Raw genomic sequence first — 15,851 nt, 5'->3', positions numbered from 1 at the left:
GACGTGTACTTTCTTCAGCAGGGTGACACATCTGGCAGTGCAGGATTTGAGTCCCCGGCGGCGCATTGTGTTACTGATAGTAGCCTTTGTTACTGTGGTCCCAGCTCTCTGTAGGTCATTCACTAGGTGCCCCCATGTGGTTCTGGGAGTTTTGCTTACTGTTCTTGTTATCATTTTGACGCCACGGGGTGAGATCTTGCATGGAGCCCCAGATCGAGGGAGATTATCAGTGGTCTTGTATGTCTTCCATTTTCTAATAATTGCTCCCACAGTTGATTTCTTTACACCAAGCATTTTACCTATTGCAGATTCAGTCTTCCCAGCCTTGTGCAGGTCTACAATTTTGTCTCTGGTGTCCTTCGACAGCTCTTTGGTCTTGGCCATAGTGGAGTTTGGAGTGTGACTGACTGAGGATGTGGACAAGTGTCTTTTATATCGATAAGTTAAAACAGGTGCCATTAATACTGGTAATGAGTGGAGCCTCGTTAGACCTCGTTAGAAGAAGTTAGACCTCTCTGACAGCCAGAAATCCTGCTTTTTTGTAGGTTACCAAATACTTGTTTTCCACTCTAATTCGGAAATAAATTCTTTAAAAATCAAACAATGTGATTTTCTGTTTTTTTCCCACATTCTGTCTCTCATGATTGAGGTTTACCCATGTTGACAATTACATGCCTCTGTAATCTTTTCAAGTAGGAGAACTTGCACATTTGGTGGTTGACTAAATATTTATGTACCCCACTGTATAATAAGAAAGTCAATTACATGCAATGACATTTTTCAGCTACCGGGGAGGGGCTATGCTCCCTGGTCCCACCTTAATCTCCGCGTATGGTACTAACACGCAGCAAATTCACATGTGTACATTTAAATCCAACAATATTTATACTATTATACTGTATGCTTGATTTGGCTCCGTTTAATGCAGAAGTGGCGACAAGTTTGGTTGCTTCCTAGGCGCTCCTACTTGACTAATTTCGAAACCTACCATTTTCAGAATGAATTCACTTGTAAAAGCGATCGCAACCAATAAAATTTAGAAAGAAAAAAAAACGACAGCGATAACACACTTCATTCAGATTCATTCATAGCAACTGGGGCTAAGGCAATCTCTTCGGGCCCGGATGGTTCCGGTCTCCCCAAGCTCAGTTCCTTCTGCTGCGACTCTGCATACTGGGCTGGTCTGGGGCAGCCTGCTTCCCTACTTACCCGACATCCCAGGTGAGCCCCAGTATGTCTTGACTGACCTTCATACCGGCGCCCCCCTCGTCAGCTAGTCACCGGTTGCCATGCCAGGAGGCAACCTTCACGGTGCATTGGACAATGATTATTCTCACTGCAAAGACAGTGAGCTGAGCTCTGAAGATCTGACGAGACAATGAGCCACATACCATAGTTAGTGCAGCGTTTTTTTCCCCATATTATCCTAGTAAATCAAAAGCAACGTGTCCACCATTTTAAGAACCAGTTTGTCTTGACATTAGACTTCTGCACAGCAAAATCTAATTTGTCCAGATGAAGAATTGTGTCAGGCGTTCGTTCCTTTCAGCACAACTATCGACTAGAGGGATTCTATCCGGAAAAACTTCTGAGGCTGCCTGCGTTCAAGAAATTTCACTACATGCTCAAACCCATTGCCTTATTCCCTGATATTTAGACGAACAGTTACTGAAGAAAATACTGGCATTGAATACTAAATACACTGCAACGAGATGGCAGAGCCACACAACCAAGTGGCTAATTTGTGTTTAGTGTTTGAGTTGTTGATTGAGTGTACAAATCTGAGACAGGCAGCCTCTCGCCAGCATATGGCACCCCGCCATCAGCATTCTGGTTTTCACTAGCTTCATTCTATGTGGTTTGTTCAGACAACAAATATGTCAGCTCGGCTGGTAGCCTAGCATAGTGGCATTTGCATTTTGGATTTATGGTGTGATGCAGCGGTGGAATTTTGTTGAGGAATGAAATGTCTGGCCAAAACACTCTTAAGGTAAACAGGATTGAGGATCTTTATCACAATGTTTGTTGGCATGATGCTGTGCTCTACAGTGAGTTGGCAAAACTATCACGTACGTATCTTTGTTTCATAATGTTTTATTATTAGTGATGGGACAAACTGTGGTGGGTAAACAATGTCAAAAGGGGAAAGCCTGGTCAGACACACTCTTAAACTAAAAGTTATTAAGTCAGTTTTGTCTGTTATAATGATTTGAGTTGCAAGGCCAGACAAACAAGATACACAGTGGTTCATCCCCCAAATCAATTTGTACATTAGATTTTTTTTTTCTTTTTTTTAATAAGGGTTGCCAAGTATTCAGTCTTGCACTTTAAACATTTGACTCAAGCCCATCCATTAAAGTCTAATGAAAAATACTGTCAGAGAGACATTACAAGTTGCTTTAGATTTCTCAGGCCAGTTTACGATAATTTATCCATAAATAACCTCTAAAGAGTGTTATTGGCAAAAGACAGCAGGCGCTCAATAGCCCTCTTTCAATTTACAGTGTACGTAAAGGAAAAAAAAAAGAAAAAGTAACCCTTAATGCATTATACCGACGTAGGTCTATACAATGCTGTTTATAAACGTCTTCGTCATCTGTCTTGTGTTTCTTAATAAGATGCTCCGAACACTAAACCTTCTTAAAGTTTAATGATTATTACCCAATAATTGTTAAATCAGGAAAATGTAATGTTTGCTCTTTTGTTCTACAAGTAATTACAATACATCTGATATCATGATGGACTCTATTTATACTCTGTTCGTACAATACATTCAACAACATTGGAGGCAGTGTTGTTTTCATCAGCGATGACTATAACGAAATATTTTCGTCAACGAACAATAATTTTCATGACGATGACGAGATGATAACAAGCTAAAAACGTGTTTTGAGAGACTAAAATATAACAAGACTAATGCCAGTTTTCGTCTGACGAGACGCCAACGAAACGAAAATGCTAAATCGTTTTCGGCATATGTTCACAATGTGTGACATTCTATGTGTAGTTAGCTTGCATCTTAGCCATGTCTGGTTGTTTCACTCATGTGAAGCGCTGTTTCTCTCTAGTCTCCAGGCCTGCACACACGGTAATCGGTAATTTGTTTTCTTATTTTGCCAGAGAGAATATACAATGTTGCTTTAGCCTTTGAAGGTCTGTGCTGAGTGATCATCACACACAAAAATGCAACTTGTAGCATTAGCATAGCATTCGCGTTAGCAATAGGCTTATGCTAATGGCAAGTTTCCTCTTTTACTTTCAGATAACTTTTTTACATGCAGTTCGTGCCGTCCAGGTGAGTATAACTAATAAAAAATAATGTACTGTTTTCCTGCCTAGTGTGTATTATCATCAAATTGCCGTTGTCCTTGTAGAAGCTACAATATGTGCTCGTCTGTCAATGTTCTTTCGAAATAGTTGGAAACCTTTATTTATTTTTAGGAGTAAAATGTTTTTTTAATTTTACAAATGAAACCATTTTGACTAAAACTAGACGAAATTAGTCTTGAGTTTTCGTCAACAAAAACTAGACGAAGAGAAACACATTTTGAGATGACTAAAATATGACTAAGACTAATAAGTATTATTGTCCAACAGACTAAGACTTAAATGAAAATTAAAAGGGCTGCCAAAAACAACACTAATTGGAGGCTTGCACTTTTGGGAGTAACAATCACTCTGCATGCCTGATGATTCACGAAAAAAATCAATAATCATTCAATCATGCGCCCAATTTTGCAGGTCCGCAACAGTTTAGATCAGGGTTAGCCACCTTTGTACTTAATGAGCCACTTTGGAATGTTTCCCAATGAAAAGAAAGCACTCGGTGCCACATTACAGCTGGGTGAATTGTTTCATTTTGACCGATCTTGATTCATGCCACATTTTTTCTGCAGAATCCTGCCAGCTCAATACTTGGAACTGTTCGAATGACAGAAGAAACTTGCAATGCTGTGAGTTTTCTCTAAATAATTCAGCTTTCTGTCAGAGATTGCATCCATTAGTTGTCCATAGTCGGGAATTACGTTTTCTTAAAGAGTGCGATTGACATTCCAGATAAATACATTGAGTTATTAGTTAAGCAATTATTTTTACTGAATGAAAGAAGCAGTTAAATCCTAAGACCAAATACAAAATTAGATAAACAAAATAAAGATAATGTAACAACAAAGATGTGCGTATTCTTCGAATTCCCTACTTTTGTGATTGTTTCAATTCATTTCTCCACCCATTCCAAAACAAAAGCTATTTTTTTGTTATACAAACACATTTTCATCATCTGTATAGTTTATCCTCACGAGGGTCGCGGGGGTCCTGGGGCCCAGCCATAACTCTTGGGAAGAGGCAGGATACACCCAATACTGGTTGCCAGCCAATCGCAGCATTGTTTTCATAAACCATGATAACCATTTGAAAATGTTTGTATTAAGTCGTATTCTGCCTTCCCAGGCGCAGCGAGGCTCTTTGCCGACTTAAATGGATTTCTGTGTTTTTGCAATTACTGTAACACTAGGGATGTCACGATCCGATCACCTAAATTGGAAATTGGGCCGATCGTGCGATTTTTCAGAGGATCGGAATTTGGTGAAAAGGATCGGGCTATATTTTAAAAAATATATCTATGTTATTCTGCTTCATACAACGATCCCTTTTTTCCAATTAAATAAAAAGTTGTTATTAAAGTTAACGATGATTGACAGATGAATGTGTTTGATCTTGCCAGAGTCACAAACTTCTGTAGCGCCGCATGCGTCAATCATCGTTTAACTTGTTAAACAGTTGCTGTGGCAACTCATTGAATGTAAGTGAGCCCCTCCAAGCGGATTTGAGTAGACTCACTCAGTGAAGCATTTAATAAATCCAAGCATTTTTTACTACTACTTTATTGTTGTTTAAAAATAATTTGGTGGGACAGTAACAAATTTAAAACATTTATTAAAATATATACATTTTTTTTTAAATTATACTTTGGGAATAAAAGTGAAAAAACATGTCTAATATGTGTCTTTTTCTAATGCTAAATCTGAATAAATACATTGAACACACAGAAAAACAAAATGGGGTGCGGGTCCGCTACTTCACAGTTTTTCACTTATCGTGGCAGGTTCTGTTACCCATTAACCGCGAAAAACGAGGGATCACTGTACTTGTAGAGCCTTTCACTGTCCCCCTGCTGCTTTTCTTGGTAAGCAGGCAGCTGGAATTTGCTACTTAAAGTTAACGATGATTGACAGGTTTGTAGCTTTGATCTGGCGAGTAAAAGCTCTGTAGCTCTACGATCAAAGGCACAAATGTGTTAATCATCGTTTAGTCAATCTTCGTTGTCTAGAGGCGGTTCTCGGCAGCTTTAGCGTCAAGCGTGAGTCAATTTGAACTGACTCACTCATTTGAATTATATGAATGTTATGGAAAGTGATTAAAAGTTGGGTGTTAAAGGTGATTAAAAATGTGGGTGTGCCTAAATTTTGTGCTGGTGCACCTTAAGAAAAAAGTTAGACGCACCAGTGCAACCAATGCAAAAAGTTTGGAGCTTTGGCAATACATATCGCAATGTTAATTTTTTTTTCAGTATCATTGGGGCCTAAAAGATACAAAAATATATCTTTTTTTATACTAAGCAACACTCCTGGAAGAAGAGGAAGTACCGTAAACAGTACAGTACTGTAACATGTTTGGAACTTTTGTTCAAATTAAAACAAAACAAAAAACAACAACTTTTTTTTACACGTATCGGATCAGGACTCTGGATCGGCAGATTCTCAAAATCATGTGACTCCGACTTGGGTACAGAAATATGCGATCGGGACATCCCAACAATGTACCATTCACAATAGCTATAATTACCTGGTGACCAGTCATAGCTCAACCTAGCCTCTCAACTTCAGTTATCTGGGTTAGGCTTATTGATACTGAACAGCATGAGCAGTATTAAATAGATAAATGAATAGATAGATGCAAATCAGGAAGGCTTTTTTTGTTGTTGCTGATAGCTAATTCTCGCAGTCAGCGTGATGTCATGATGACGTCATCTCGCATAGCAATGTGTCGCCATTTTGAGAAGGGGGCACGCACAGGTAAACATCCGTAGACAAACGTAGTCTGAAATTAATATATTTCAGATGTGTTTTGTGTCTTTTTTTCATAAAAACGTCTTAAACATGACTTATTATTATCACGAGTCACTGCCGACAGACGCGAGGAGGCGATACAACTTAAAATTAGCGTTTATTGGCTTGCAAATCTGCCCATACAGTCGCAGGTGATATCTGGATAAACAATCCAAAGGAATGGCCTGCAGTGGAGTTCGGAAACATCTACAACTACCTCATTAAGTCACCCAGTTAGTTGACCTTTATCAATTCTTGGCATTTTTTGTTTTTAAACAAATGAAAATAAATGGGAAGGTATTTCAATTAATGGATGCAATCTGGGTAGTTCTGCATGTTGACCTTAGCACCTAGAAAAAATAGTGAGGATTTTTAATTGGGGACCACAACAATGACTTGCAATAGTGGAATATGTACTGTGTGGAACTGAGAAAATTGGTTGTATATACGAAGTGATTATTTCTGCCGTAACCGGTAATTTGCTTCCAAGCGTTATTTAGACGTCAACCGTGGTAGTAGAACTAAATTAGGGCAAGAACACAGTGCATGAGTCATGTCACGGCAAAATAACCAATTCCCACCAGGCCAATAATATACCGATTGACCAATCTGAGCAGTTCACAGCAAAAGAAAAATAACACTTTGCGAGTTGTCGGTTACGGTAATAATAACCACTGCCTAGTCTATTGAATCCTAGCAGCTTAGACAAAATAAGACAAAAGTTCAACGTGTTTATACTTCAATGCATGACAGAGCAACTGCTTGTGACTCGTGTTTTGCCCCCTTTTCAATATGGCGACGCTTTGTTGTGGCTGGTGACGTCATTCATGCCCGGATGTCCGACTGCGAGAATAGGATAAAATAATGGTGCAGCCATTACTTACAAGAATGATATATTTTACACTGGCATAAAATACACTGCATTTCACACTTTTACCTAGCTTGGTGTTTTTTATTTGACAAGTATAGGTTACAGGAGTGAGTAAAAACTAACAAGCAATAAAATAGAATTTAAAAATACAAATAAAATTAAACAATATGTAGTGACCATGTTCATGTTAGCAAAAAAAAAAAAAAAAAAGGTGCATTATACCTGAAACTTATGATCAGCACTGACACTAAACTCAAACTATGTCGTAATGAAAAAAATCTTGGGAGCTGTCCAGATAGTTTAGCATTCGTGAAAGGACTGAATCTCAATTCAATGGGATGGCCTGTTTGACAAAGTACAAAAGTATCAGTGCTCCTACTGATTTAGGGAAGAATAAGTTTTTTGCATATGTACTGTACAGCTATAAATAGTTACTAGTGACTTTCCATAACATTAGTCTTTATTTTTCCACTATTCCATGCCCTGCTACTGCAGTGACCTATTTTCTTTTCTGAAATGTTTCTGATCTTCCCATGTGTGATTATACATTTCTGTCATCATTACACTACCATTTGCTCGATGCTCTGAGATAGAATGGTAAACTCCTCTGAGATCATTAACAAGTGTCCATAGTATCAAGCCATGGGGATGTCATTAAGTTTATTAACCAAAATATCAAAAATAATTTTCTCTTGAATTTACCTTTCAAATATTGGCCTCACTTCACACATAAGGGAGATCATTGAGCTCGGGGAGTAGCAGTGTGAAACTGAAAATTCTCTCTCTTGCATGTTTATCAATCATTTATATTCGAACTACAAATGAATTATTCCTCCACACATTACACTAATTACTGACTGTGGGTGGCTCGTGATTTTTCTAATGGGCACCCATCAAAAATGAGTTCCAGGAAACAGCGCCAGTGTGAACTTGATAAGCAATGTGTAGAATGAATAGATGGAAACACTCTATTAGTATTTTCCAAATGTCCTTCACTGTGCATAAGCTATTATATCTTTAATGTATATACTATAGCATCACCTTAATCTGATGCGTTTTATTTAAATCTCTCAGGTTTTATCCTATTAAAAATATTTATATAACATGCTATCTGTATTATAAGATAGCAAGATTTATAAATAAAACCAAACAGAATTGATAAATCCAGCAACGACAAGCTACACATCCATGAAATCTACTTATCTATTCAGCTAATGTCAGGCATGCAACTAGGTAAATTGCAGCGGGTGCTCTTGCACTGTTCAAAAATTTTCAGCCTAAAGCTACGTTCACACCTCATGCCCAGTTTGGGTTTTTTGTTAGTCTAGATTTTTTTTTGTATAGCCCAGGGGTCAGCAACCTGCGGCTCTAGAGCCACAAGCGGCACTTTAGCGCTGCCCTAGTGGCTCTCTGAAGCTTTTTCAAAAATGTTTGAAAATGGAAAAAGATGGGGGGAGAGAAATATATTTTTCGTTTTAATATGATTTCTGTAGGAGGACAAATATGACACACTTTTCTAATTCATTAATATTGTAATGATGTTAAACTTGAAGCAGCATCATACAACAGAAAAATCACATGGTGCATCATTCTCTATAGGATGCACTGCAGGGAAAATAAACATTTACCATATTTTCCGCACTATAAGGCGCATCGGAGTAGAAGGCACAGCTTCAATGAATGGCCTGTTTTAAAAACATTTTCATGGATTGGTGCACACTGCATTATAAGGCGCACTAGTAGTAGTAGTGGTTGGCGTTGCATTATGCATCCACAAGATGGACCTGATTTAAATAGAATGTCATGCCATGAATAACCAATTTTGAGCCGTGATTAAGGCACATCGGATTATAAGAGACACTGTCAGCTTTTGAGAAAATTGAAGGCTTTCAGACGTGCCTTATAGTGCGGAAAATGTAGTAATCATGAAGGCTCGTTATGGATTTGTAGCTAACTTAGTCATTTTAATAGTAGGCTAATATAGAGTAGATACATACAGCATGTGTTGCCTTCATTATAAGGCATATACAAGGCTTTCAATTTTTTGTGGCTCCAGACATATGTTTTTTGTTTTTTTGCTCCAATATGGCTCTTTCAATGTTTTTGGTTGCCGACCTCTGGTATAGCCAGTTATTTTGAAAAAAAAACGTGACTGTAAATGCATCCATGATGGGACATGTCCCTTCACAGTTTTTGCGGATTTCATGCTGGCACAAGGAAAAGCTATTTTCTACATCGAACTCCGTCATTACTCATTCGCGTCAGTTGCATATGTTTTGTTAAAAAGAGGTGACATATTTTATTTTTGTTGATGACATATGGTTCGCATTCATGTGGATATACGGAAATGTTAAAAGAGATAGACAACCGATTCTTATCCACATACAAATTAGCCCATGGCGAAAAATGAAAAAAAACAGAGTTGGATTAGATGGAAAAAATGTAATACATCACATCTGGGCAAAGAAATCAGAAATGACCTGCAGTACCGTGAAAGTAGCCTAAAGTTAGGCCATCAGTCGGAAAATCTCTTCATTCCAGGTATTATGGTAGCACAGTACAACACCAACTGAAAATATAAGCCTGCCACTAAATAATTTCATGGAAACCAATGCCTTGTAAAAATTTGACTTTGAAATCAGCCTTAAAGTATCATTTTTGGCGGCCATATCGCAATGCATTGAATGAGCAATGATTGTGACGGCTCCTTGGCTGGACGCTGACTAGATCAGAAGTCTGTCTGACAGACGGCCTCACGTTTTCCTGAAAAACATCCTGATAAACTTTTGAATTCATCCAAATTATGATACTCCCTTCTCCATGCTTCTTGGTGGGGATGAGGTGTTGATGTTGGTGAGCTGTTCCATTTTTCCTCCACTCATGACATTGTGTGTTACTCCCAAACAATTCAACTTTGGTTTCATCAGTCCACAAAATATTTTGCCAAAACTCGAAACGAGAAACAATGGGGTTTTTTTTAGATAGCAGTGGCTTCCTCCGTGGAGTCTTCCCATGAACACCATTCATGGCCATTGTTTTATATATAGTTTATGTGCGCACAGAGATATGATTACTGTAAGTCTTTAGCAGACAGTCTAGGTTTTTTTTTTTTTTACCTCTCGGAGTATTCTGCGCTGAACTCTTGGTGTCATCTTTGGTGGACGGCCACTCCTTGGGAGAGAAGCAACAGTGCCAAACTCTCTTCATTTGGAGACAACTTCTCTTACTGTGGATTTATGAACATCCAGACATCAAGAGATGGTTTTGTATCCTTTCCCAGCTTTATACAAATCAACAATCCTTGATTGCAGGTCTTCAGGCAGCTCTTTTGACCGAGCCATGGTGCACATCAGACAATGCTTCTCATCAAGGCTTTTCTTAGCATGGTGTGTGTTCTATAGTGGGTAGGGCAGCTTTAAACCACTCATCAGTGATTGGGCATACACCTGACTTAAAATGTTTTGTTAAAATTGGTTGTAATTGCTCTCTAAGGCTACGTTCATACTACAGGTTTTAATGCACGAATCTGATTTTTTTGTCATATCCGTGTTTTTGGCGTGCCAGTTCAGACTGCCTTTGTCCATTGAGACCGTTCAAGTATTACGCATGCGCACTAATTCGCAGTCCGACACGCGCTGAGCAAGAAGACCCGCATGCGCAGAAGCATCAAAACAAATGACACACGTCATCCGTCATTCCAGGGATATCATATTTTGCCTTTCAAAAGGGGGACACAAATAACAGACATAAATAATCCCCGTTTAGGCTTATATTCAAAGTTTATATGGATCGATAGCATGCACGCACTGTCCGTGCATGTCACACACACATACGGGCAGTTTGCCCCAACTCTCGGCCGTGTAGGCAATGTTGAAATATTGCTCACTTGGAGCAGAGAGAACACTGAGCATTCTCAGAAATGTGAAAAATTCCAAAAGGTTCAGAGGGTTTAGGGTCATACCACTGTAGGTGACGGTTGGTCCCTTTTTTGCACATTACAACATAACAATACGATAAGACATTAATACACATCTAGTACACAGGGAATACACTTCAAGTTAAAAAGAAAAAGAATTGTTGTCCCCATCTTCCAAACAACCTTTCAATTTGACTCTATTAGCTAAAATATCCTGCTCAGAAAGGCCATCAATCATATCCTAGTCTCATGAGAAACAACTCTCTTACAAATGTTTGCAATCATCTTGTGTCAACAGATGGTACTCAAAGTTTTCATTACATGTCCTTCCACAAGACACCAACAGAGCATCTCTAACTATCCTATCCTTAATTATACTTTATTCCTAACATTCTCTTTTTTGGGCATTTTAAATGTCGCAAAATGAATCGCACAAATTTTTCGTGTTCTTTTACTGACTCAGATATCATCTCATCGCATCACCTCTCCCTCTTTGTTAACAGATTTCTGAGGAGGCTTCACTGCTGATGTCCAGCCCTAGGTTGCTGCTCCCTGCATTGAGTGTGCTCTCACCTGCCACTCCCTTGTCTGTTCACCATCAGATTCAACTGCTCCAACAGCAACTTCAGCAACAACAACAGCAAACACAAGTTGCTGTTGCACAGGTGGGTTTCGCTCGTTAATCCAAATTTGAGTTTTGTGACAGTCCCTGAAAATGTCATACAATACTAATTGCATACCTCTGAAGTTACATATCTTTGCAGGCTATATTAAAACTGAATCCCAAGCAGGCATTTACATTCAAATTTAAATGACAATAAAATAAGTTAAAAATTAAACAAATCCATCTGCTCTTTTCCTAAATATGATTATTGCGAGACTTGAGATGTCTGGAGAGCCCCATGCAGTGCTTTTCATATCACTACTACATTGTTTCGGGTTGGATGCAAACTTTCTGTTGAGTGATATTGGACCAAAATAAACTCTATATTGATGAGATGTCAGGTAATAACTTGTCGTCATGTAATTCAATTGATCTAATTAACATTTATATTAGGGCTGTCAAAATTATCGCGTTAACGCGCGGTAATTAATTTTTTTAATTAATCACGTTAAAATATTTGACGCAATTAACGCACATGTCCCGCTCAGACAGTATTCTGCCTTTTGGTAAGTTTTACAGCAAGGCTTTTTGTGCTGCAGCAGAACAGCGAACTCTTGTGGTCGCTTTGCGACATGGTTTATTTTTTTCTTGCCAGTTCATATGGCTGCACGACGTCTCGGGCTGAAGCCTACGTTGTAATGTTGTGCTTATATGATCCTTGGACAAGATTTGTCCGTAAGTATGGTTGTTGTAAAGAATGTACATATTATGTTAGTAAGCGAAATGTTCTATTTTTTGTATGAGACGCTTTTTGTTTATGTTTAGTGAACCTGTATAGCGTGCTAAGCTAACGTTGTTGCTAATGCAATGCTTGTGTACTTTTTTTTGTGTAGTTTTATGACGGTCTAAAGAGGACAATGGTTTGAGGCTATTTTATTGATAAATCAGATGAAAAAGGAAAAGTCTGATTATTAGTCTAGCTTTGGAAAAAGTAGACGCTTCGGAGGGAGGACAGCATAGACAGATTTAAATGACAGTAGAGTGAAATGCCCTCTGCAGTCCTCATGTACCGTATGTTGAAAGTACAGTGGGGAGAACAAGTATTTGATACACTGCCAATGGGAAAATCCATTGGCAGTGTATCAAATACTTGTTCTCCCCACTGTATATATCCATCTTGTGTCTTATCTTTCCATTCCAACAATTTATTTTACAGAATATATATAATTTACAGAAAAATATGGCATATTTTATAGATGGTTTGAATTGCGATTAATTGCGATTAATTACGATTAATTAATTTTTAAGCTGTAAGTAACTCGATTAAAAATTTTAATCGTTTGACAGCCCTAATTTATATACATTGAAGGAGTCAAAATGCCTTTTACCATTCATGGCATATTAGGCTCCTCGAGCTATATATGTTTAAATAATAATTAGATTTTGTTCCACTCATGCCCTCCTACTTTACTGATGTCCCTAAATCACTTTTGCTTTATCGATTTTTTTTTTTTAAGTGTGAGGTGTGTGTGTGTTTGGCGGTTCAATATATCAATCAACAGAAACGCAAATGTCCCAAAAGGAAACTATTAAGATGTCCAGCTTTGCTGACATCTGCAAAAATTTGTAGTCAGTTTTTGTAATTTGGCTCAAGAGGAAAATGTTCCCCACAAATTTATTATGCAGAAATGACTGCATTATATGGTTGTTTTTATCTGAAACTCCTTGCTCTGTAATAAAAAAATAAATAATCTCTTCAGTGCACTGGGCCTTGCCCTTCCTGTTATAGTACACTGAGGGCTCTTTAGAGTGACCATAGACTAATAACGATATTGACATTACACGTAGCGTTAACTGGCCTCCCTTTGCTCGCCATTTTTCAGTGTTTAGTGTTGGCACCATGACAGGAGCCATGTTTTCTGTCAGGTTTCATGAACGCCAATTATGGGGCATTTTGGCACAATATTTATTTCAATGCCTAGTGTAGGAAGCAAACAAATTCCGACAGAATGCAGTTTAGAGCTTTGTCTGATTGACATAACAAACATGAACCTTCTACATTTAAAATATTGAATTGATTTGTCTGCATGCATGTTTCATGGGAAGGTCTACATTTTTTAGGCACACAAGGATCGCATTTTGCAATCTAAGATAACATTTCTATAAACACATAACTTTGTGTGGTGATGTCAAGCTATTCGGTTCGAAGAAAACTGCGGTTGTTACCAACGTAAAAATGAACCGAATCCATGGTCATTCATAAGAATAAAGAAATCCAGGAACACTTTAAAACTGTAAAAAAAAAAAAATAATAATAATAATACATAGGTACCTCTACTTACGAAATTAATTGGTTCTGGAAGTAGTTTTGACCCTAACTGAAAATTCCATGAGTAGAGAAACGTTTTCCACGTAAATGCCCTAATCTGCTCCAAGCCCCCTAAAATTCAGACATAAATCTTTTATAAAGCATAAAAATGCATCAAAACATGTAACAAATACATGTTACCATTTGATTATTTCACAATAACAATAAAATGAGTTGTGCATAATGTAAAAAAAAAAAAAAAAAAAAAAAAAAAAAAAAAAAAAAAAAAAAGAATAAAGAATAAAAGTTATTACAGTAATCCCTCATTTTTCGGAGTTAATGGGGAGCCCCAACCCCCCCGCAATATTTGAAAATCCGCGAAGTACAGGCGGATTCACATAAAAATTATAAATAATAAATTTTTCGGGTGTGTTTTCAATACATTCCGATTTAATTGGAAAGAGATACATATAAGACATGTTTTTTTCCTTTTTTTCCCCCAAACTATAATTTAAAAAAGAAATTACAGGGTGTTCCAAAATGTTTGACCCTTTTTCGTTGGCCAATAATTATGACAATTTTCGTTGGAATGACCTCAATATTTCACAGCTTGTGTAGAAACGTTTCAAGTTTTTGTGTACAACATTTGGTATTTATCTTTTCAGGTTAAGAAATGCCGTTCACTTCAAAAAAAAAAGGCATTTTGCGTGTTTGAGTATGCTCGGACTCAGTCCCCGAAGACAGTGCAGCGTGCCTTCTTCACAAATTTTGCAAAGAAGGCACAAACTACAAAACAAATTAGGACTTGGCACCAAAAATTTCAGGAATTTCAGCAAGTTTGGCACGAGCTCGAATACCAACTCGACGTGTGCTCATATTGAACATTTATGAAAATCTGTCATAGAACTGACAAATATTTGTACTTTTCTTTGTAAATTTAAACCAATAAAACTTGTGACCTTCAACATTAAGTGTATTTAGTTTCACTTAGATCCATTAAGTAGTTTCCGAGATATGGGCATTTAGAATGGGGTCAACCATTTTGGAACACCCTGTATAATAATTAAACGTTACTGTCCCACTGAATTATGCTTGTCTTTATTTAATGCTTCATTGACTGTTTCCAAATCCACTCACACTGCTGAGAACAGCCTCTCATTCACACAATGAGTTGCCAGAGCACACCTATGACTGGGCTGCAAGTAGAGCTGGGAATCTTATAGCACCTAACGATTCGATTACGATTACGATATAGGGGCTCCGATTCGATTATAAATCGATTATTGATGCAACCCACCACACTTTAAATGTTTTGTACACTACTTCCAAAATTGTTCAAAAATCCTCTCAGGCTAAACCAAACTATTTTAGTATCAAGTTAACAGTTAAAAACAGTAAATAAAATACTCAAGTCCCCATTCTGTATCAAAAGCTTTAAACTATGTTCAATTAATTTAATTTTGTGAATCAACCGTTAAAGTTGTTAAAATTGTTCCCGTTATTCCATAATTTCCCATCTGTCTACTTTCGACATATCAAAGTTTTAAAACTGTTTCATCATTTAAAGATAGATTCAAGTCAAGATTTTGCCGATTTAGGGATATTTTCGATAAAAAGTAATTAGGTTCGCTACAACAGAGCCTTCTACAGAAGTCTGCTGCTTTAAGATGGCGGCAAGTCTGTCATTTCGCATCTAGTTCTTTGTATATGTTCCAACGCTGTCGTTACTGTCATTTCTAGCTCTACAATATGTGATATCTACCATAGCCATATGTTGCCGTATTTTTGTAGCAACTAGCAACCGGTCGCTGTTTGTAGCGGCTGTCGGCCGCAGCCAGGAATGATTTTTTTTTTTTTTTTATCTAGCGGCATAAGTTGAACAAGATATTTACTCTCGGACCGTTCCTCATTGCGTCCCGAAGACCGCGGCGTCCCAAAGACCGCGCTGACTGTGTTTTATTTCCGCTTTACCTGGTATAATTCAAAAATCGGAACTTGGATGTTTATGAATCGTTCTCGAATCTTCCACGGCCGAATTGCGAATA

The 15,851-nt window shown here is 37.8% G+C and overlaps 1 protein-coding gene across 5 annotated transcripts in view; it reads left to right on the top strand.

Moving 5' to 3' along the window:
* Nucleotides 1-15,851, top strand: part of LOC130918728 (carboxyl-terminal PDZ ligand of neuronal nitric oxide synthase protein-like) — a 216,019-nt gene that overhangs the window by 119,360 nt on the left and 80,808 nt on the right. For 3 of the 5 annotated variants that reach the window (XM_057840698.1, XM_057840700.1, XM_057840702.1), the window contains 3 exons: nt 3,263-3,295; nt 3,897-3,953; nt 11,398-11,559. In XM_057840698.1, the coding sequence (XP_057696681.1) occupies nt 3,263-3,295; nt 3,897-3,953; nt 11,398-11,559 (252 nt within the window). The remainder of the gene's footprint in view (nt 1-3,262; nt 3,296-3,896; nt 3,954-11,397; nt 11,560-15,851) is intronic. The other 2 variants (XM_057840699.1, XM_057840701.1) reach the window with 2 other exon arrangements.

This window comes from Corythoichthys intestinalis, chromosome 7 (genome assembly GCF_030265065.1).
Source record: "Corythoichthys intestinalis isolate RoL2023-P3 chromosome 7, ASM3026506v1, whole genome shotgun sequence".
NCBI lineage: Eukaryota > Metazoa > Chordata > Actinopteri > Syngnathiformes > Syngnathidae > Corythoichthys > Corythoichthys intestinalis.
This window is presented reverse-complemented; position numbering and strand designations above follow the sequence as displayed.